Source organism: Oncorhynchus keta, chromosome 18, assembly GCF_023373465.1.
Source record: "Oncorhynchus keta strain PuntledgeMale-10-30-2019 chromosome 18, Oket_V2, whole genome shotgun sequence".
Taxonomy (NCBI): domain Eukaryota; kingdom Metazoa; phylum Chordata; class Actinopteri; order Salmoniformes; family Salmonidae; genus Oncorhynchus; species Oncorhynchus keta.
The window spans coordinates 5,243,932-5,266,875 of NC_068438.1; the positions used below are offsets into that span (position 1 = coordinate 5,243,932).

General features: G+C 46.5%; 1 protein-coding gene across 1 annotated transcript in view; it reads right to left on the bottom strand.

Annotated features, from left to right (window-relative positions):
- Nucleotides 1–22,944, bottom strand: part of kmt2a (lysine (K)-specific methyltransferase 2A) — a 49,758-nt gene that overhangs the window by 20,442 nt on the left and 6,372 nt on the right. The window contains 17 exon segments of the mRNA XM_052468747.1: nt 1,465–1,538; nt 3,159–3,269; nt 3,617–3,790; nt 5,660–5,844; nt 6,197–6,310; nt 7,462–7,582; nt 7,816–7,911; nt 8,614–8,760; nt 9,179–9,418; nt 11,259–11,338; nt 11,562–11,763; nt 11,765–12,120; nt 12,205–12,269; nt 12,418–12,652; nt 12,900–13,068; nt 13,900–17,282; nt 19,124–19,196. Coding sequence (XP_052324707.1) covers nt 1,465–1,538; nt 3,159–3,269; nt 3,617–3,790; nt 5,660–5,844; nt 6,197–6,310; nt 7,462–7,582; nt 7,816–7,911; nt 8,614–8,760; nt 9,179–9,418; nt 11,259–11,338; nt 11,562–11,763; nt 11,765–12,120; nt 12,205–12,269; nt 12,418–12,652; nt 12,900–13,068; nt 13,900–17,282; nt 19,124–19,196 — 5,825 coding nt within the window.

A 22,944-nucleotide genomic window follows, 5' to 3' on the forward strand; every position in this document is an offset into this window, starting at 1 on the left:
GCAATTCTTCTTCCTGGACCTGCGACCAAAAAGAAGCCGCATACAGACAGTACCAAAACAAAGGACCTAAATGGTTCTGACCTGGGATGGCTATACCCCATATATATCATTACTGCAAGAATTTTGTATAATAATTCAAATTGAAAAATGAAGTTTGGAATCCAGCATTGTTTTGTGTATCAGTTCCTAAACCATACGCCATGGAATCGGTACATCGGACATCTCTTCAACTCTTTTGCGACCTGTATGGCGCAGCTGTCAATTTTTGGGTCCTTAAATTAAACTAGTATATACTTCATTTATCACCATTTTCTTTAGCCAATTTTGGTCTTTAATGCAGGGCTGACAGACAAGTTCCTTACTTTTCCCCCCTTCCACTCGCTGGAATTGGTTGTAATAAGCTAGCTCTTTCACTTACACGGTGAAGCCTTGAATAAAGCACGCTCTGCTGGCTGTTTTTAATACTTTATAAGCCACGTTGTTGGTCGGGACAGCATCCACTTTGAAAAGCAATGCTTCGCTGAAGCCCCCCTTCCATCGTTGTGCCCCGTAGATTGACGAGTAGACGCCCAATTTGTCCTGCCTCATTCTTACAAATGTATCGCACTTTTTCCAAAGTGTTTAATTTGCGTTGCTATAGAGGCACACTGGCACTTGTTTATTCAAGCTGGCCAAGCTTTGTGTGGTAGGGTGCAGCAACACTTCCTATGCAATTGCTAGCTAGCTCCATACTACTATGCCACATCTAGCTTCTTAAATTGTTTTTACCCCCTGAGTATATGAAGGGTGAGCATGGCTTTTTAATTGCTCACTGTACAATGCTGACCGCGAGGCTTTGGTCGGGTTGTTTCCGTAGTTAGAGCCGATTTGGAGAAAAAAAAACTGAAACCAAACTTATAGAACAATATTAAAAGTTTAATTAAAAAAATAAAAATAAAGATGAGTTTTTGATTTGGGAATGTCTTCTTGGGGTGTTCCAAGTTACTATATGCGTTTCTGGCATTGAGAAATAGCTGCTACACGCACTTTAAATATTTAAAATCAACAAAAATGGGGTTGGAAGGCAGGGACTAAAATCGGTGCTGCTGAAACCGCAGGCGACCACAGAGGAGTGTTCAAAGCTCATTATGACAAAGGGGACACGGGCTGGCCCCCTTCACACAATGGAAGTGGGAGCATGCACAATTCATGATCTATGGCAAGAAGAGAGCTAAACATTCAGGTGGACTTGGCTCCTCGAGTGGGCCAGTCAGTGTTTACACTGACACATAGGGGCCTACAACGCATGGGAGTATCAGACAGTACATTGAAAAGTTAAGTTCACTTAGGATATAAGATGTATCTTGAGTCATAATCTCCTGTAACAATAATTCAGTGTGTCATTTCAATATGAATCATTAATGCGAACCGATCTATTAGACTCTTGTGTAATCTCATTGATATGTTGCTGTTATAAACACTCACTTGGTGGAGAATTTGTGCGTTTCCCAGAATCTGGACTCCTTGACTTTGAACCAAGGGAATACGCGCTCCATTTGCTGCAACAGAGACGGGGAAAATAGACGTTAAAGGTCCCACTGCAGTCAAAAACCTGAGTTGCATGTTTTCTATACATTTCTCCACTATGAGGTTGTAGTAATACTGTGAAAATTATGAAAATGCCCTTTTAGTGTAAGAGCAGTTTGAAAAGACCAGCTGAAATGTCAGCCTGTTTTGGTGGGATGGAGTTTTGGCCTTCCATGGTGACGTCGCCATGCGGTAAATTAGTTCATAGACGAATAAGCGTTCCAAAACTCTGCCAATAACAGCTCATTTTCAGTTTTCCCTTCCCCACTCAGACCACTGACATTCCTAGCCAAATTCTTGCTTGAGAAATTGCCCTTTGCTAAGAGGCTATTTTTTTTTAAAAATTTTAATAACCATTTTAATTGAAAAACACAGTAAGGAACTTAAATTGTTAAACAGAAATGATTTAATATAGAGATAAAAACATACATACATAAAAAAAAATGTAAAAAAGGTAGTCTCAGACCTGGGCATTTTTTAAATAGTTTAAGAATATAAACTTAAACTGTGTCAAGAGCTTAGCACCACTGTCTTAACCCCAAATGACTCAGCAAACAGCTATAGCTTCATCCCAAATGACACCTTACGCCCTACATAGTGCACTACTTTTGAAATCAGGGTGAATACTAGTATACTGAACAAAAATATAAATGCAACATGTAACGTGTTGGTCCCATATTTCATGAGCTGAAATAAAAGATCCCAGAAATATTCCATATGCACAAAAAGCTTCATTCTCTCAAATTGTGCACAAATTTGTTTATATCCCTGTTAATGAGCATCTCATTTTCGAAGATAATCCATCTACCTGACAGGTGTGGCATATCAAGAAGCTGATTAAAGAGCCATTATCGTTACACAGGTGCACCTTGTGCTGGGGACAATAAAAGGCCATTCTAAAATGTGCAATTGTGTCACAACGCCACAGATGTCTCAAGTTGAGGGAGTGCGCAATCGGCATGCCGACTGCCAGAGAATGCCAGAGAATGGAATGGAATGTTTCCCTACTGACTCAAACTTCGTTTCAAGAATTTGGCAGTACGTCCGACCGGCCTCACAACCGCAGAGCAGGTGTATGGCGTCATGTGGTCGAGCGGTTTGCTGATGTCAGCGTTGTGAACAGGAGTGCACCATGGTGGCGATGCGGTTATGGTACGGGCAGGCAAAAGCTACAGACAACGAACACAATTGCATTTTATCGATGGCAATTTGAATGCACAGAGATACCGTGGCGATATCCTATGGCCCATTGTCGTGCCACAATCAACAGCCTGATCAACTCTATGTGAAGGAGATGTGTCGCACTGCATGAGGCAAATGGTGGTCACACCATATACTGACTGGTTTTCTGATCCAAGCCCCTACCTTAAAAATAAAAAAGGTATCTCTGACCAACAGATGCATATCTGTATTCACAGTTATGTGAAATGTATAGATTAGGGCTTGATTAATTTATTTCAATTTAATTATTTCCTTGAGTTAAATAAAAATGAACTTGTTGCATGTTGCATTTATATATATTTCCTCAGCATACTACTGAAGCGGAGGCTAAGCAAGCTCTCTGTAGGCCAATTCCTGTTGGCTCTCCTCACCCGGATAAAGAAGGACTTGACCATGCTATTGGCTTTCCTGTTCTCTGGCTGCCCGCCGTCTGAGTTGATGGCCATCTGGATGATCTTCACTACGTCGTCACTGAACTCAAGCTGAAAGAAAGGAGAAAACACCGCACTGAGTGAGTGACACACTGCCCTCCATCTCATCCCTCTCTCTGACAGTGAACTGCATTTGAACTGAGCGAAGAGAGCTCCCCGGGGGATGAGCATTCATGCCACGACTCAGGTGTCTGTGGATAATGTGGCTCTGCACTCATACAAACATAGCTCCTGTTCTCACACAATGCTGGGTGGATGCGGATGGGATGAAAGGATTGAAATGGACTGGGACAACAGTCTGCAAATATAAAAACCACTTTTGCAGGGCAGTTGATTGATTGTGTTTTCAAAGTGCCAGGTTGTGAGATCACATGAGTGGCGTGTGATTTTAGACTCACCACAGACTTGTAGCGCCCGGTGGCCAACTTCTTCTCCACCGACTCCAGGTCGAGGGGGGAGTCATTGGGGGGCTTGACCTCGGTCAGGACCGGGGGGTCGGGCCCCTCCGGGGAGCGACGTGTGGGTAGACTCTCCTCCGTCTCAGGGTTCAACTCAGGCGGCTTCATCACAGCCTAAAGAGAGCGAGAGGGGTGGGGGGTGGGGACAGTCAAATGACAAAATACATCTGATCTATTTTTCCATTTGCTCACCTAACACGTCAGACATAGAAAGAAAATAGGTCAGGGGCAAGAAAAAAAAGTATGTGAACCCTTTAGAATGATCTGGATTTCTGCATAAATTGGGTCATAGATGATGATCAGATCAAATTGTAAGTCACAACAATAGTCGGCTTAAATTAAAAACACATTATTTTATTTTTCTGGTCCATATTGATTCTACATCATTGAAACATTCAGTGTAGGTTGGAATAAGTATGTGAACCCCTAGGCTAATGACTTCTCCAAAAGATAATTTAAGTCAGGAGTCAGCTAACCTGGAGTCCAATCAATGAGCCGAGATTGGACATGTTGGTTAGAGCTGCCCTGCCATATAAAAAAATATAAAAAAAACATTTGAATTTGCTAATTAATTAGAAGCATTGCTTGATGTGAACCATGCCACAAACAAATGAGATCTCAGAAGACCTCTAAGATTAAGAATGGTTTACTTGCATAAAGCTGGAAAGGGTTACAAAATCTCTAAAAGCCTCGCTGTTCATCAGTCCACGGTAAAACAAATTGTCTGTAAATGGAGAAAGTTCAGCACGGTTGCTACTCTCCCTAGGAGTGGCCATCCTGCAAAGATGACTGCAAGAGTACAGCGCAGAATGCTCAACGAGGTTAAGAAGAATCCTAGAGTGTCAGCTAAAGATTTACAGAAATCTGTGGAACATGCTAACATCTCTGTCGACGAACCTATGTTATGTAAAACACTATACAAGAATGGTGTTCATGGGAGGACACCACGGTAGAAGCCACTGCACGTCTGAAGTTCGCAAAAGAGCATCTGGCAAAATAGTCTGTGGACAGACTAAACTAAAGTAGAGTTGTTTGGAAGGGAGGAAAACACACTATGTGTGGAGAAAAAGGCACAGCACAGCGACATCAAAACCTCATCCCAACTGTAAACTATGGTGGAGGGAGCATCATGGTTTAAGGACTGCTTTGCTGCCTCAGCTTGCCATCGTCGACAAAAAATTAATTCCCAAGTTTATCAAGACGTTTTGCAGGAGAATGTAAGGCCGTCTCCAATTGAAGTTCAACAGAAGTTGGGTGATGCAACAGGACAACGACCCAAAACACAGAAGTAAATCAAAAACAGAAAAAAAAAAATACGACTTCTGGAGTGGCCCAGTCAGAGTCCTGACCTCAACCCGATTGAGATGCTGTGGCACGACCTCAAGAGAGAGGTTCACACCAGACATCCCAAGAATATTTCTGAATTGAAGCAGTTTTGTCAAGAGGAATGGTCAAAAATACCTCCTGACTGTTGTGCAGGTCTGATCTTAAACTACAGAAAACGTTTGTTTGAGGTTATTGCTGCCAAAGGAGAGTTATTAAATCCAAGGGTTCACATACTTTTCCCAACCTGCACTGTGAATGTTTACACGGTGTGTTCAATAAAGACATGAAAACGTAGAATTGTTTGTGTTAAAAGTTTAAGCAGACTATTTGTCTATTGTGGTGACTGAAATGTTATGACCAATTTATGCAGAAGTCCAAGTAATTCCAAAGGGTTGACATACTTTTTGCCACTGTTTAATCTGTTGGGCCAGGTGTTTTTCCCTGGTCATGCGACCAAACCAGGACAAACTCTAGGCCCTAGTTATAGCCGACATTCCAGTCCCCAGAGTTTTTCCTGACCCCTGTCACATGAGCAGGAAAAACTTGGCCAGGTTACTCCCCATAACCAGAGCTTTAAGTCTTTCCCTGGCGAAGTTACACGGTCAGGAAAAACTCCTGGCCCTAAACATGCAACCCGATATCCCCTTCTCTACTCACCTGTCTGTAGCGGAGCAGGTGCGTGGAGGTGCGGGAGTTGAGCAGCGCGGTGAGGACCCGGCGCACCAGGCCCTGCAGCTCCTTCTCCAGGGCCGTCCTCCACTCGGCCGGCTGGCGCTTCGTACAGCTGGTGCAGGTGTAGGCCACGCTCTCTGGCAGATTGGACAGCAGCTCGTACATCTCGTCTGGTCGTGGGAGACAAGGTAGCAGAGAGGGAGGTTGACTTTTTACACTCATTTAATCGGTTGGTTATCGGTCAATTCTCAGTATCAAAAAGTGTTGACAACAGATTCATGCCAAGTATATGACTTCGGAAAGGCATTTTACAAGTGTTTTTGGGTATATCAACAGAAGTTGAAATTGATAAACACATTTAAATATAATACCCCTAAGTAGTGAACATATAGCAGCCAAATGAGAGAACAGTGCAGAGTTCAAATCTGTATCACATAACAGGAGAGGTGATGAAAAACAGACAGACTGAAAGATGGCATTGTTTCCAGTGAGTCGAGTTGTGAAACAAGAGCGCCCGCTAACCTGTGAGGTTCTCACACTTGGAGTGGACCCAGTGGTCGCACCTCCCACACTGCATCATCTTGCTGTCGTAGTCGTCATCGTCGTAGCACTTATCGCAAAGGGGGCAGAAGTTACCTGGAAAACACAAGTCGTTGGGTCATAGAAAAAAATTCTCTCCCCAAACCCTATTCAACCCTTCTCATAGTACTGAGGAGACAGATTCCAGGGTCGTGTTCTTTAGGTACAAAACCAGAAGGGACTACCTGGACTTTGCCGACTAGAAACATTGTTTCCTGTAGCAAAACATTTTATATATCGGTGTGCCTCCTAATGAATGCTTTTGACATTTTCCTTGGTCAATTACAGATGTAGACAGTGAGGCAATAGCCCGAGTACTGTAGAGCTACATCCTTCTACATTACTTGTGACCAGAGGTCTCAATTTGGTCACATTTGTGACAAAATATTTTGCTGTGCGACAATGAGTTTTATTTGGGGAGTACTGCGTGACTTATCTCCCAGAAAAATAGTTGTTGTAATGATAGGGCTTCGATGTATCGTTGTTTCCAAGTGCCCTAGAGAAACTAGCGAGTGCACATTCGTTAGCGTCCTGGTTGCACCACTACTACAGCGAAAACGGCTTGCCTCTAAGCCCAACCAGGTCAAGAGCTGACCCATATTAAATGGTGCAACATTTTGACGTTCCTGTCGCAGCTCGCCGAGACCGCATTACACATTCATAAACTATGTCTTGGGCAGTTCTAAAAGTAGTCACGGGTGGACGTGGTTAACCATTTGTTTACACTTTGCTCAGTCATGTTACCTCATTGACTGGCTAACAACCTGGTTGGGGGGGGGCACAGAAAGGAAAAGGGATAGCTTCTTCAGGACGACAACGATTGACAGATCGCTTGCATGTTGTCATCACAAACCTGACGTTTTAAAGAGACAGTGTACCATTTTCAACGTAATGTGTCACAATAGGAAGAGTTATTTTACACAATGTAGAAACCTAATATTCCACATAAGACTACTTTCAAAGACAGGTATTCGTATCAACGTTTAAGCTTTTATAATAAAATAAATGTATTTAGTGTTACATATTCATTTCGAGGAAAAAAAGAAAAGAAAAAAAGTGCTTCAAAGGTATCTCAAATGAGCCCAATACAGGCTCTATCAATTGTGTAAAATAAGGTTCTGGGTTCCATGTGGTGCTCCTAACTTTAAGTTGGGAGCACCAGTGTAAACAATTCAAAATGATTATTTATGGTCCTGCTTGTGACTCACCTTTAGCGAAAAGTTTGGCACAGTCATGACATAGGGAGAAGTCATGTGACCACTGGGCATCCCAGGCCTTCCCGGGTTTTGTGGCCCCGCAACTCTTACAGCGAACACACTTGGTGCAGATCTGGACACAACGAGGACAGAGGGAGAATTCATGAGAAATTTGTTCAATGACAATTAATGGTTAAACAAAAAGGCAGACAGTTAAACCGTCTAAACCTTACCCTAAACTTCACCAATTTCAATCTATATGCCTAGCCCTCCTAACCTTTGGGTCTGCTGGCCAGATATACACTAACAAAAACCGAATTTTACTGCTTGGATGAGGGAGCAGGAGAAGAATGGCGTGATGCATACCCAGACTCGTTTCTTCTTGGTGGGTCTGGTGGGATGGTTGGGTCCCAGGCACTCGGGGTGATAGCTGTTTCGGCACGTCTCACACTCCAGAAGTTGCTGCTTGGGGAAGAAGAGGTGGAGAGAAGCAAGTTAGCAACCTAACTGCCAATCTTGCCTCACTTTGTAATTAGACAAACATTGAAGCTTGAAATGTAAATCTCTCTATCTCTTTGTGGAAGACATTGAATAGAGCCAGACATTACAGGGATAATGATATAGCAAGGCTAGACAAGGGGTGGGAAGTTTTCCTCCCAATAGTGCATACCGAAAGGCCTTCATCATGATATTGTTACGGTACGTGTCCCAAATGACATCTTATTCAACATTTAGAGCACTCCGTTTTGACCTGGTCTGGTCAAAAGTAGTGCACTAAAAAGGGAACAATTTGGGACACATACTTTATCTGTCTGGCTCAAAACCCTGATTAGAATGACAAAGAGGAGTAAACAGCATGATTAAGTAACTGGTTCTGTAATGAATATTTTCTGAAAAGTCCCCGTGGGATATTGGAAAATCCCCATCCCAATCTAATAACTCAGGAAGATGAGGGCGTGTCATTATGAGATTTCAAAAGAATTTGTTGTTTCGCTTTAGCTTCGTGAATTAACATTCATGCGTTTCTTTCCACAAGCAGGAGAAGACACGTCGACTGACGCTACTGATCTACTTCCTAGAAAATGACCACAAACAAATACGCAATCTCAAACCGCTAAATAGCCTTTGTTACTCACTCAAATCATTCGAAAGGGAGAGCCTTACTTTAGTCTTCTGGTGCTGGAGGCCACAGGTGTGGCAGAAGCGACAGCGGCGGCAACACCAGTTCTCCCACTGCTCCTCCAGAGGGCGCTCAGTCTCCCCCAAGCAGAAGAGATGGAAGGGCTCGCAGCACACCTGGCAGAAGACAAACTGGAGGAGAAGGAGAGGGAGGGAGGCGTGTCGGTGCAGTACACAGTCATTGGGGAGTTTTCAGTCGGTTCCAAATGAATAAAAATGGGTACTAAAGTGGGATGTGTGGATATAAAAAGGCTGTGTGTGAGAGAGGCATTATTTCAAACACTTTGAACTGCCTGAAGACCACCACTATTGGTCTAAACCATGTGGCCTGTTGTGCCATCTGAGTGTTTGTTGCTATATACTATACAGTATTTAGATTCCAACGGTAGGATTATCAATACCCTCACCGGGGCGTTCTACACCACTGCTTATAACTAACTATAAGTTAGTTAGAAGTGCTCCTTTTCCCTCATTTTGAGAGTGAGGCCAGCCAGTCCTCACCTTGGTAGAGAGAGCGAGAGAGAGCTTGCAAGAGGCACCCGTGACTCACCTCGACGTTGCCACTGCTGGCACAGAGGAAGCAGACGACCCGCGGGGTGATCGGCACGGAGGTGAGGAGGCCGAGGCCGCCCGTGGCCCACACGTTTTCCACGTCATGGTCCTTCTTAAAATCCACTCTGATTCTGTGCACTCCGTCGCAGGGCACTTTCTGCTTGGCGGTGCCCCCAGTCGAGGGAGTGCTCAGCAAGTTTAAAGTACTGCTCTCAGGTTTGTTGGCCAACGGCTTCTGCTGCTGGGGAGGTAGAGGAGAGGGGTCAGGGATGAAGGCCAAGTGGCATGCATGGGACTTATGGAATATAATTGTATATCACTTAAATTGCCCATCCAAAGATGGACATTTATTTGCCTTTGGCAACGCCTTACAAAAAACGTCATGTCATAAAGGGAACTGCAGAATAGGGCTGTGGCGGTCATGGAATTTGGTCAGCCGGTTCTTGTCATGCAAAAGACTGCCGGTCTCACGGTAACTGACCGTTACCAGAAACACATCTAACATTTCCAAGCCTCCACGCCACATACAAGCAGCTGATGCACATCTTTGGAACATCAACATTGAAGAAATTCTAATAAATGCATTTAAAAATGTACACCATGACAATAAATCCATATTTATTTTTTTAGGCAGGTCTAAAGAACCATTATGATATGAAGAAAATGCATTTCAGAAGAGGAGTTGGCCTACTGTATGTTTTCTGGCTACGCACCATACCATAGGATGCAGGCTTGTTCATTTAGCAGACAAGATATGCTTATAAGTCCCGTGCCATTATTTGATCGCATAGTAAGAAGAATATAACTGAATAAATGAGACATTTTTCCCATTCAAGTGTGCATTTGAAGTGCCTATGTTGAGCGTAAAAGTGATCACTTAATTAAAAACCAGGTCCTATATGCTAGATTTAGAGTTATCTGGCACCTTTAGTTGTGAAGGATAGGTCGCAGGCGCTGTTCTCTCGTCAAGTGATCACGTCATTCGTATGCACTCGAATAGCAAATGGAGGCCGCTTTTCTGCCTGTTCTCATACCTACCTACCTGGTCAAAAGTTTTAGAACACCTACTCATTCAAGGGTTTCTTTATTTTTACTATTTTCTACATTGTAGAATAATAGTGACGACATAAAAAACGACGAAATAACACACATGGAATCATGTAGTAACCAAAAAAGTAAAGTTACCAGACTCAAAAATTGCGGCCCAAATAAATGCTTCACAGAGTTCAAGTAACAGACACGTCTCAACATTAACGGTTCAGAGGAGGCTGTGTGAAGCAGGCCTTCATGGTCGAATTGCTGCAAAGAAACCACTACTAAAGGACACCAATAAGAAGAGACTTGCTTGGGCCAAGAAACACGAGCAACGGACATTAGACCGGTGGAATATGTCCTTTGGTCTGGAGTCCAAAATTGAGATTTGAGGTGGTGGTATGATGGTGTCGGGGGGGGCTTTGCTGATGACACTGTCAGCGATTTATTTAGAGTTCAAGGCACACTTAACCAGCATGGCTACCACAGCATTCTGCAGTTAGTAACCCCCCCCCCAAAAAAGTTAAATCAAAATATATTTAAACACTTTTGGTTACTACATGATTCCATATGTGCTATTTCATAGTTTTGAAATCTTCAATATTATTCTTCTACAATGTAGAAAATAGTAAAAAATAAAGAATGAGCAGTTGTGTCCAAACTTTTGACCGGTACTCTGTGTGTGTGTGTGTGTGTGTGTGTGTGTTTTTTCACTCAGTTTCAATCGGCTGTTGAACTTCATCCTTCAAATGAGTCATCCCCAGTGAGATGAGTTTTAAAAGCATGATACTGTTTTGATGATAAGTGTTTGTGATTTTTGATTGCATTTATGTCAGAGTGGTTAGATGGACAATAGAGCCCTGAGTATCAGGCCATTAGCGACCTGATGGTTGTTAGCGAGTTAGGTACTACCAACGCAAGTCCTGAGTGCATAAGAGGAGATTACCGTGACTCAGGGGTCACATGGAATTTTACTGCGGTCATGACTCATGACTGCCGGTGTGGCGGTAAGACAGTCACCGCAACAGCCATAGTGCAGAACATACCTTCTCTTTTGGTTTGGTGGGTTTAGGTGGTGGTGGGACAGAGCGAGATGCCTGTTTCTTCATTTGTTTCCCTTCGGGTGCTGAGGGGACACAGGTTATAAGAGTACCAACGTTAGCTACTATCCCATTTAGAGCAAATCAGTGCTTTAGACCGCATCAAGAGTGAAACTTAATTATATTATTTATTAGCGTTAACAGTTGGATATACTAACGTGCAAGGGAAAACAGCTATATTCTAGCCATTTCAGAAAGGGGTCATCATAACCATTACAATTGGAGATTTCATGCTATGGCTCCTCCTACCCGTGTCTGTGATGGGCGTGGCTAAGCTCTGCTGCTGGGGCTTCCTCTTGGTTTCTGTGGGCGGAGACTTGGAAGCTGCGCACTCCTTTTGCAGTCCCCTGGGTGGGCTGCGGCCTCTGATGCTGCTGTGGTGGCTGCTGGGGCTGGGGTGTTGGTGGGGAGGGGGAGCTCTGGAGTGAGGAGGACGATGAGGAAGAGAAGGAGGAAGGGGAGGAGGGAGGGGTGGGCTGCTGGGGCTTACGTTCCTTCCTACTAGCAGCACCCGTGGGTGCCGGTGCAGGATGTTTCTGGTCTTGCCCAGGGGCGGTGGTGCAGCTGGGGGCCTGGTCGTTTGGGGGGGTAGAGTTGTCGGCTGGGGGGGACTGCAACTGTGGCGGTGACTGTTTTTGCTTCTCCTCACCTGGCTTAGGGGGAGGAGTTACACTCTTTTTGCGCGGGGGCTCCTCCTTCAAAGGGAGCAGGACCTGTTTGAGACTGGGCTCAGTGCTTGTTGGGCCCTTGACGGGGTGTAAAGCCTCCTTTTTTTCAGACAGTTTGTTCTTCTTCTTGTATTTTTTGCCTAAAAATAAAAATGATACAATCCCTTCAATTACACTGAGAACTGTGAATGACAAAGACAATGTGGCTTTATGCAGACACAGACCTTTCACTTGCTTCTTGAGAAAAATCTTGGAAGGCATCCACTGCAAGTTCTGACATTTTCGGACCCTGCGACAACATACAAGCATTACAGTCAGTCACATTGTCACATTACAGTCAGTCACATCAGTCAAACATTGTGGCGTGAAATGAGTGAGACTGGGATAGTCGCTCAACTCAAGTCAACATAACAGGATTCTCAATTCCTCATGCTCACTTGCAACACTGCTTCTTGATATTGCGGCCCCCGAACTTAGGCTTGTCCAGGCAGTTGGTGCAGACCCCGCAGTCGTCGGGGACCTGGCAGCCGGGACACTGCCTGCAGCGTCGCGACCGCCGCCCTTTCCTCGGCACCGCCCCTCCCTCCTGGATGATCTTGGCGTGCCTCATCACCGGCTTGATGGGAGGGGACTGGGGCTCCGCCTCCTCCGAGCCCGCCACTGAAGATTTGTCTGGGGGGAGGGAGCATTCACAGCATAATATGGTGACGGATCAAAAAAAGGTGCCAAGTGGAAACAGGTAATCACTCTTGTAATGGGGTGCCAGGCCAGGAACATATGAAACAGAATGAGATACGGCCCTTATCGTCAAACGCCACGACTTCATTGATTTGTCAGAGGAGCATTTGATTATGCGAGTGGGTCATACTTCATTACAAATATTCAAAAGGGGGACGTGCCCGTTTAACACGGATCTCACCATCATTCCCCATGGAAGACAGGATCTTCTCCCTCTCCTCCCACGGCAAGGCACTGAGAGTGGGCATGTCGTCGGGGAACACGGCCCGGTTGCGGCCCAGGGCCACAGCGGCGCGCCGACACACGTGCTTGATGCGCGGACCTCGCACCGACGTCTCTCCGAAGAGTCGCTCTCATGACTCTGGTGGAGTAAAGCCAAAACAAATCTGCACAGTTAAAACTCACTTCACTGGCTCGAGAAAGTGGCCGAATTCTGGGTCTGTGTTTAAATTATGATTCTTTAAAAAAAAAACATTTTTTAAAAAATTATGTTAACTCTAAAATCAGTCTCTGAAAGGTGCTACTCTGTAATAGGGCTGTCCCAATACCAGTATTGACAAGCTATGCAGATTCGTGGAAAGGAAGCAAAGCATGAAGCAGACTTACATTTCTTGAGGAAAATAGTTATGTTGCAGACACACAGCCTGTTATCGCAGTCACATTTTGTTTATTTTCCAAGCTATAGACTACCATACAATCATTTACATACAGCAAAGTCTTGAAGCAGAGTTCAGTCTGCTTCAAGTTCTTTTTGTTTTGGTGGAAAATCAAGTATCACCATACTGGTATCGTGACAGCCCTAATCTGTAAACCATCATTCTCAAGGCTCTCTTACCAGTTGACGAGTCCTCTTAAATACATACACCTCCTTTTTCTAAAGGAGAATATATTTGTGCACGTCTGTCTGCATAATGCATAATGTACAACGTGGTTTGGCAGAATTCCCCTTGAATAAACCCCTTTCAGGGACATTCCTGCTATCAAGTTTCAGTCTGTGTTCAAAACACTCACAGTGCTATTGATGGAGGCAAACATACTCAGAATCATGTCAAATGATTTCATTGTGGTTGTGAGGAGATGGCAATGAAACATATCAAAACCCTTTCCGTGTTAAAGTAAACCGACAGAAACAGCCCTAGTCAGCGGAGAAGAGGCTGCGGGGGAGGAAGAGGGGAACTAACCTGAACTTTAGGATGGTCTGGGGATTTCAGCGACTTGCTCTTCTCGATTTTGAACAACTGCGCTTTGGCCTTCTTCAGCAGGCCTGCCACCCGCTTGTCGGCCACAGGCTGCTTCTCGGCGTGCGCCAGCATGGAGCCCAAGGATGGGACCGCCGGGGGCTTCTTGCTGCCAGTCTGCCCCGGGGGAAGGCCTGCCTGCTGGGCAGGGACACATGTTGTTTTCTCCTTCTCCCCAAGTTCAGCCTCTGGCCCCCTCTCCGAGGGCCGGGTCTTTTTGGAGGCGCGGCCCTTGGTCAAGATAAGGGGGATAGAGGAGTGGACTGCAGCCCTTTCTACAGGTGATGCCTCTGTAACAGAGTCCACGGGAACTGACTTCTTCCTCCCAGGTGTCTTTTTAGGAGCGAGGGACGTCAGAGACTCCTCCCCTTCCCGACCCTCCCCGGCAAACAGGCTGGGTGTCCTATTGGGAGAGGCGTCTGGAGTGGACGCCTTTCCTCTCCTCTCCCAATCTTTTCTGCCCTCCCTTTTGTTCTCTTTCTCACGCTCTCTGCTTTTCTCGGTCTCCCTTTCCTTCTCCTTGACAGGAGCAGAGTCCCGGGAAGCCGAGGCGCTCCTCTCTCTCCCCCCTTTCCCAGCACCGCGGCCCGTCTCCTGGGGGCTGGAAGTGAAGAGAGAGAAGAGTTGGGAAGAGGAGCAAGAAGCGGAGTTGGCACCTGCACCACCAAGGCTCCCAGCTGCTCTATGTCCTTCGGAGGAGGAAGGTCCGTGTGTGGAGTGGCCCAGGGGGCCTGGTGAGAAGGTGCTGAAAGCAGCAGGCGTTAAGGCACTAGTGGGCAGAGAGCCGAGGGAATTACTGGTGCTGCTGGCACCAGTGGAGATGGAGCCTGTCAGCACAGACAGTTCAGAGGGACCTTTTCCGGGCGGGGCCCCTGGCTGGCTGCTCCTCGTGGTCATGGAGTGTGAGGGGGACCGGGGTTGACCTCGCAGGGGTCCCGGGGTCATCCTCTTCTTGCGTCTCACCGACCGGCCCGACTTGGGGGAGGACTGGAGGGGAGACAGCGATCCCGGGCTGCTCCCTGATGACGACTGCAGGGTGACCGACTCAAAGATTCGCGAGTGCGCCTCGCTGGGAGTGAAGCGCGGGGCGCGCAGCAGGGGGCTGCGCTTCGGGAGTGGCGACTCGAAGCGGGACGAGGGGTGCTGCTGCTGCTGGTGGTGGTGGTGGTGATGTAGTGGAGAGAACAGACGGGTGCCCGCCCCAGTCCCACCACCCGGCGCAGGGTAACCCGCTGAAGCAACCGCCCCGGTACCAGCGCCATGGGGCATTAGACCCACGTCTTGAGCCGTGAGAGGTGGAGGGCGGAAGTTGTCGAAGATAGGCTTGCGGATAAGGCCCTCCTTGGCATACTTAGCGGAGGAGAAGTACTGCTGATCGGTGCGAGACCGAGATGTCCAGCGGAAGGTGGGCTCTCTCAGGATGGACCTGCGCTTGTCCTGCAGGCTGGAGAGCACCAATGACTGGCCCTGGAGAAACGGGTGGGGCAGGATCCAAGGGGAGTGGGAGTGATGCTCCGCTGTGTTGGAGCCTGACTGGGCCTGCTGCGGGGAGCTAAGGAGAGGGGGGGGCGGGGGGGGCGAAGACGAGGAGGCGGCGGAGGCGGCTTGTTGAGAGTTGGACATCAAAACTCCCGTGGCCGGGCTGATGATAGCCTTCTTCCCTCCGGTGACCAGGCTGCCTCTTCCCCTCGCCCCAAGGCTGCCCCTGCCCACACCCTGCCCTCTGCGGCCCCTCCGGCCCCGCTCAATCAGAACACGCTGCTCCGGCTCGGGCTCTGACGGATGCCTGGAGGAGTGCAGCATGTCCCCCTCCCTCTCTCCCTGGGAGGATGGGGAGTGGTCTCGCTCGTCGTCATGCTCATCATCAGGCTCAGACAGGGCCTGAGTGCCCTCCGAAGCCTGGGAGTCGCACGACGAGTCGTCCAGACTGGGGCTGCTGGATCGGGACGACTCACCCGACGAGAGCTGGGAGGAGTGCAGCGACACCGCGCTGGAGCCACACGAGGCGACACTACTGCTGAAGCGCCCATTGCTGGTGCTGTTGTTGCAGCTGTTGTTGAGCAGGCTGGCCGCCACGGCCGTGGCCCTGCTGGGTGTGACAGTGGGAGGCGGGGGAGGGATGGTGTCGACCGGAGCTGCGGTCACAGCTTTAGCAGCGGCGGCGGTGACTGCAGCTGTAGACGCCCGCATGGGGGAGGCCGCCGAAGCGGGATGGGGAGCAGCGACGGGGGGCGGAACAGCATCTAACCGTGCCATCTTCATGTGGGGGTGAGATGCGCCGAAGCTGCCTTCGTCCTCGATGAAGCGCTTTGGGGTTTTAATGATGCGCAGCGAGACAGTGCTCACCACGGGCATGATGAACTGCCTGATGTTCTTCAGCTGCGTTCTCCTCCTCCTCCGGATGCCTGCCTCCATGGCTGCTGCCCCTTGGCCTCCTATGGCAACCACCTCCTTCTCTAACAGTTTTTTTTTCTGCGCACCTTTCTTGGCGCGCTGCAGCAGCTGCTTGGCGATTGCAGCGTCAGTGCGTTTGGAGGGGGGAACGATGCGCACGGGCTTGATGTGGCGAGGGCTGGTTCTCAGGTTCAGTGGCCTGCCCAGCTTGGAGGGAGAGGATGAGGGGAGCGGGCTTGAGGATCTGTGGACGTCGGGGCTGTCGTCCTCCTCAGCAAAGTGGGACGCCCTGAGCTTAGACTGCTGTTGAGGAGTGTGGGGGTCCGTATCTCTGTCCCGGCGGACGCTGAAGGACTTTTGTTTGGTTTCCTCTGAACAAGAGGCCTGGGCAGCAGCAGCCTCGGCTTTGAGGCGCTCGGCAGATGGAGGCCGTCCTCGTCTGCGCCGGGGCACACCGGGCACCGGCACACACTTCCTGGCGATGGCCTTGAGTGGGCTCAGTTTGACCTCCCGCAGCCGCTTCAGTTTGGTCACCTTGGATTCGCGGCTCGCTTTGGGAGGCTTGGCCTCTGTGTCGTGCTGCTGCACGGAGCCCAGGGGCGTTCTCTTTGTGGCTTTCCTCTCCTCGTCCCGGTCCTTGCGGTGTGTAGTTGTGGAGCTGTGCTCCTGCCCCACCTGCCTGCTGTCATTGTCTGTATGGCTGCCAGCCTGCAAACTTCTCTGGGTGCCAGAGGCCGGAGGACGGCCTCTCCTCTTCTCTCCAGAGCCAGGCGGCCTCCCGGGCAGCCGCTTGGCCTTCTCCACAGGCCACTCCTGGCCCTCGGGTTTCCCAGAGGAAGGCGAGGGGGAAGGGCCGGCGCCTGCGGGCCCTTTCTGTGCAGTCAGGGCCCGCGGGGGTCGGCCTCTGGGCTTCTTCTCCTGCGTGGGAGTAACTGGTACAAAACAAACAAAAATAATGGGTTTCAAATAAGTGGGGCTACTTCTACTACTTTTTAGAGAGATTGTATATATATATATATATATATATATATATATATATACACACATATACACACACACACACGACTAAAAGTATGTGGACACCTACTTGTCAAACATCTCATTCCAATATCTTGGGCATTAAAAGGAGGTTCTGCTCAGCGACTTTCTCTATTCAACCTGACAGAGCTTGAGAGGATCTGCAGAGAAGAATGGGAGAAACTCCCAAAATACAGGTGTGCCAAACTTGTAGTGTCATACCCAAGAAGACTCGAGGATGTAATCGCTGCCAAAAGGAGCTTCAAAGTACAGAGTAAAGGGTCTGAATGCATGTGTAAATGTGGTATCAGTTTTTTTTATATTTTTTATAAAATGTGCAAAAATGTCTAAAAACCCGTTTCGCTTCATCATTATGGGGTATTGTGTAAATTCCCAAGGATTTAAAAAATATATACATTTTAGAATAAAACTAACGTAAGAAAATGTTGAAAAAGTAAAGGGGTCTTTATACTTTCCGAATGCACTGTATATACACACACAAAAGTATGTGGACACCGCTTAAAATGAGTGGATTCGGCAACAATGGCTCAGCCACGAAATGGTAGGCCACACAAGCTCACAGAATGGGACTGCCAAGTGCAAAAATCAACTGTCTTCGGTTGCAACACTCACTACCAAGTCGCAAACTGCTTCTGGAAGCAGCATCAGCACAAGAACTGTTCGTCGAAAGCTTCATGAAATGGTTTTCCATGGCCGAGCAGCCACACACAAGCCTAAGATCACCATGTGCAATGCAAAGCGCCGGCTGGAGTGGTGTAAAGCATCGCCGCCATTGCACTCTGAAGCAGTGGAAATGCGTTCTCTGGAGTGATGAGTCACACTTCACCATCTGGTAGTCCGATGGATACCTGCCCGAATGTATAGACACTGACAGTTGTGGGTGCATTGCATGATATATTGTTGTCTCTACCTTCTTGCTGTTGTCCGTGCCCAATGTTTGTACCATGTGCTGCTGACATGTGTTGCTGCCATGCTGTGTTGTCATCTTAGGTATCTTTATGTAGTGTTGTCTCTTGTCGTGATGCGTGTTTTGTCCTATATTTTTATTCTAAACCCAGCCCTCGTCCAGGCCGGGAAGCTTTTTGGTAGGTCGTCATTGTAAATAATAATTTGTTCTTAACGGACTTTGAAATAAAGGTTAAATAAAATAGAAATAGTGCCAAACTTACAGTTTAGAGGAGGAGGAATATTGGCCTGGGGCTGTTTTTCCATGGTTTGGGCTAGGACCCCAAACAGTACAGCATACAAAGACATTCTACACGATTCTGTGCTTCCAACTTTGTGGCAACAGTTTTGGGAAGGCCCATTCCTGATTCAGCATGACAACGACACCGAGAACAAAGCGAGGTCCATACAGAATTTGTTTGTCAAGATCAGTGCGGAAGACTGACCTGCACAGAGCTGACCTGACTGACCTGCACAGAGCCCTGACCTCAACTCCATCAAACACCTTTGGGGTGAATTGGAATGTCAACTTGGAATGTTGGAATGTCAACTGTGAGCCAGGCCTAATCGCACAACATCAGTGCCCGACTTCACCAATGCTCTTGTGACTGAATGGAAGCAAGTCCTTGCAGCAAAGTTCCAGCATCTAGCAGAAAGCCTTCCCAGAGGAGTGGCGCAGCAAGGGGGCACCAACTCCATATTAATGCCCATGATTTTGGAATGAGATGTTGGACGAGCAGGCGTCCACATACTTTTGGTCATGTAGTGTACATAAATAAAGACACCTCACCTGCCAGCGTCCTCGACTGACTCTGCATTCTTCGGTGTTCACTGACTGTACCAAAGCCTCCAAACGCTCCTTCCTATGGCGGGAAAAGACAAGAAACATGAAATCTGACCAAAACGTTAACACGTTTGCCAAAATACTTCAATGGAATAACAGCATGATTAAAGTGTTGTTTTTTTAAGGTCAAAGTGATGAATGAATAAACTGATTCAGAATTCAAAGCATCCAAAGACACAATATTCAGGCCTAGCTGTGCACTTCAGTCATCCCTGTACTGAAACCACTCACAACGAAGATAGTTTAGTCCCCTTAAAAATTACGGTAGTCCCATCTCACTTTCACCAGGCTGCTGGCTCACTCCAGTCAGGTTCCAGTCATTCCGTTTCCCTATGCTTTCCAGATTAGGTGCCTAAACTGGAGAAGGTTGTCAGAACGCTAGACATTCTCAATTTGAAAATGTCCAACTCAGAGCTGCGAAACACAGTAAAGCCAAAACCACAAGTCAGTCGAGCATTTCCCTGTCTTAGGTAAAGATAGCTCAGGAAAAAAAGTCTGTCTAAAATTTTTGTACAGCTTTGACAGTGCTCCGGCGTTCCATAGTATGTATGTCGTGAAGCAAATAGCAGTGACGCTATTACTGTGTAACTACGGTAAGGCAACATCTGAAAAAAATAGCTCACTTGGTAGTGTGTACCGGGTGCTCGACCAGTCGGTGAAAGTCAACATCACCCACGACAGAGAACGGTTGATTGTCAAGGGTAATGAATTCCATTATCTTGGCTTTAATGAATTTCGGCTGAGTCGTCTCGCTGAAAAATGTCTTACTCTTTCAAATGACTGCTCGATCTACACAGCAGACATTGTGGGCTAGGTTAGGAGTCCTGTGTTGCACGTGTAGCGCAACATTTCACGTGCAGTTATTACGTTATATAGGTATGCACGGTAGCTTTCACGTCAGTTTTTAAAACCTGTTTTGGAGACTGGCTTTTGTTCGGAATTTCAGATGACTGATGTGACCCGTTACTCAGGCACAGGAACTAGGATATGCATATACTTGGTAGCATTGGATAGAAAACTTTGAAGTTTCTAAAACTGTTAAAATAATGTCTGTGAGTATAACAGAACTGATATGGCAAGAGAAAACCAGAGAAATCCATCCAGTTCTTTTTTTTTTTGAAGTCACAGGCCATTTCAGTGGTAGCCTATAGTTGGAAGAAGTAGTTGGTAGCGTGAATGAGGTGCTCGCTCTTCGTTATTTATCTTCCCTGTTGAACATACTATTCTACTATAAACGTACTATAAAACATCCATTCATTGTGTAGCTGGGACCATTGGGATTGCAAACAGAGGAAGATCTTCAAAAAGGTAAGTTATTTAAATCGGTATTTGTGATTTTGTGACGCCTGTGCTGGTTGAAAAAGTATGTGTGGGGCGCTGTCCTCAGATAATTGGATGGTATGCTTTAGCTGTAAAGCCTTTTTGAAATCTGACAAAACAGTTGGATTAACAAGAAGTTAAATTTAAAAACTTATGACTCTTGTATTTTCATGAATGTTTAATATTATGATTTTTGTATTTTGAATTTCCCGTTCTGCAATTTTACTGGATGTTATCGTAGGTGTCCCGCTAGCAGTTCAAGCGCCAAGAGGTTATCGTCAGGGTTTAAACTAGACATAGGGCCGATACTGATGTCGCATTTTTAGCTAATATCGGCCAATTACGATATCTTTCATCCCTAATAAGAAGCATTTAAGATGCGTTAACAAAAGCAGCAAGATATTTCTTAGGCATTCTTTTTTTACTGTGTGAAAAACACAGAATTCTGCGTTAACAGGGCCCCTGTGAACTAAGGGCTTTTTCGTAGCCTATACCACAAAATTGCTGAATAAGCCTATTAGCATAGCTAGATAGAGAAGCTACAGATAGATATTTCATCAGATGTATAAAATGTGAAGCATCCGGATGGCGTTTATGGTATGGTAGTAAATTTGGTAGTGAGAGGAAGCCCAGTGGCCGGCAGTGGGAGAAGATGGATTTGGGCCGACATTCTGCAAATGTACTTATCGATGAAACATTTGATCTCAATACAGTTCTGTTCCCAAAACTAGAATCGGTTACCAACAGAGTGGACTAGGTTCTGTAGATATTAGCCTTTGACAAAGTTGCAAAAAATGGCATTGTTTAAAAGGAATGCAAAGGCGAATTGAGTTATTGCACACGCGCACTTCAGAGCAGATGTATGCTAGAACGCGCCATCAGATCTAGCTCGTGCTTGGCTCTGCCCACTATGGCTCATTTGTTCCAATTTGAAACGACAAGCTGTGGCCTATCTTGGTTTAGTTCTAAAATCTTTGGGGAAACATTTCATATAGCATTTGATGGCCACAGGTAGTCATAAGGCTACACAGATTTATTTAATGATATCTATTGCACCGTTGAGAATTACATTTGTTTCTCTTCACTTCCAGGAAGTACCATCAAAGCACACAGGTATCCATAGCAGCAGTGGTTGCTAGGCTGCCTAACATCTGCTGTGATGTCACCCACTCAGTCAGGTCCTCTTTGAGAGGGCCTGATTGGATGACTCATCTCCTGACATAACACACACATTCACTTATTGGGGTACTTATTTTACTTTCCTCTTAAATGTTTCCCTCTTCTAAATTTTGAGGTAAGGCACAGTGAACGAGGCCATCTGTAGGAGTTACCGGAATTCAAAAATTCCAAAGCAACCCAAACAGCATGTTGCACATGACTAATAGTGATCTCTCAGTTGACTAGGCTGCGTCTCAAATGCCTGTTTAAAACACTACTTGTGTCAAAAGTAGCACACTAGACAGGGAATAGGGTGTCATATGGGACACAACCCTCGTCTACAACTGTACATGATGATGGTGAACCTAATCAGTGCAGTCTCAAAGGTGGGGTGTGGGATACTTTATATCAGGATATAAACGAGTCACAATCACAGCACCAGGGAGTGTGTCCTTGGATTGATTCAATTAAAGATCCGCTCCGCTCACTTGGAATTGGACAGAAATGGAATATTACTCAGTCTCCAGGACCCTCCATTTGTAATTATGTCTGGGCCACAGGATGAGTGTGTAACAGTAATTATAGAGAAAGCAGATAAAAACAGGAGGCAGACGGACTCAATGTCCTCCAACACCAAGGTGGGACTCTGCTCATGAACTGCAAAATGCCTGTAAATTTAACAGCAAACATATATTATATTGTCAGCTTAACTATCACAAGTATGGTTGTTTATGACAGTCAGCAGTACTGACCATTATAGACTTGGACAACTGGGCAAGTTAAGAGGCCAAAGACAACTCATATATGCATGTCAGAAAACACAAAAGTCCTTAGATGCCCATCTTTGCTAGGCCTTACCCCCACAGATCATCCACAGCCACCCAACCCTAGGGCTGGTGAGATTAATATCTCAAAGTTCCCGTGGAAGTCTTTTGTGCGACTCCGTGTCGGAGGAGTGGGGGTGTGTAATTTCATAATCTTTATTTAGAGCAGCATGTGGGGCTTCAGTTTTAAGTCCCTTCGGCCCAGTTTGTAGAGCAGCTGCTGTCTAGGAGTCCACACTACAGTTTTAACTCCAACCTGAATAGCACAGCCAACTTGTTAGCATCACATTTACTATTAATATAGTGATTAGGACACATTCGGTCCACTGCAATTTAATTTGGCATATAGCCTAGATTTTTGTTTGTGACGACAAGTGTTGATCATTTCCAATATAATAGCAGCCTCAAATGACCAGCTTTGGCCTTTTAAAAATCATTCATTTTTAAATCATGTTGCCCACCGAT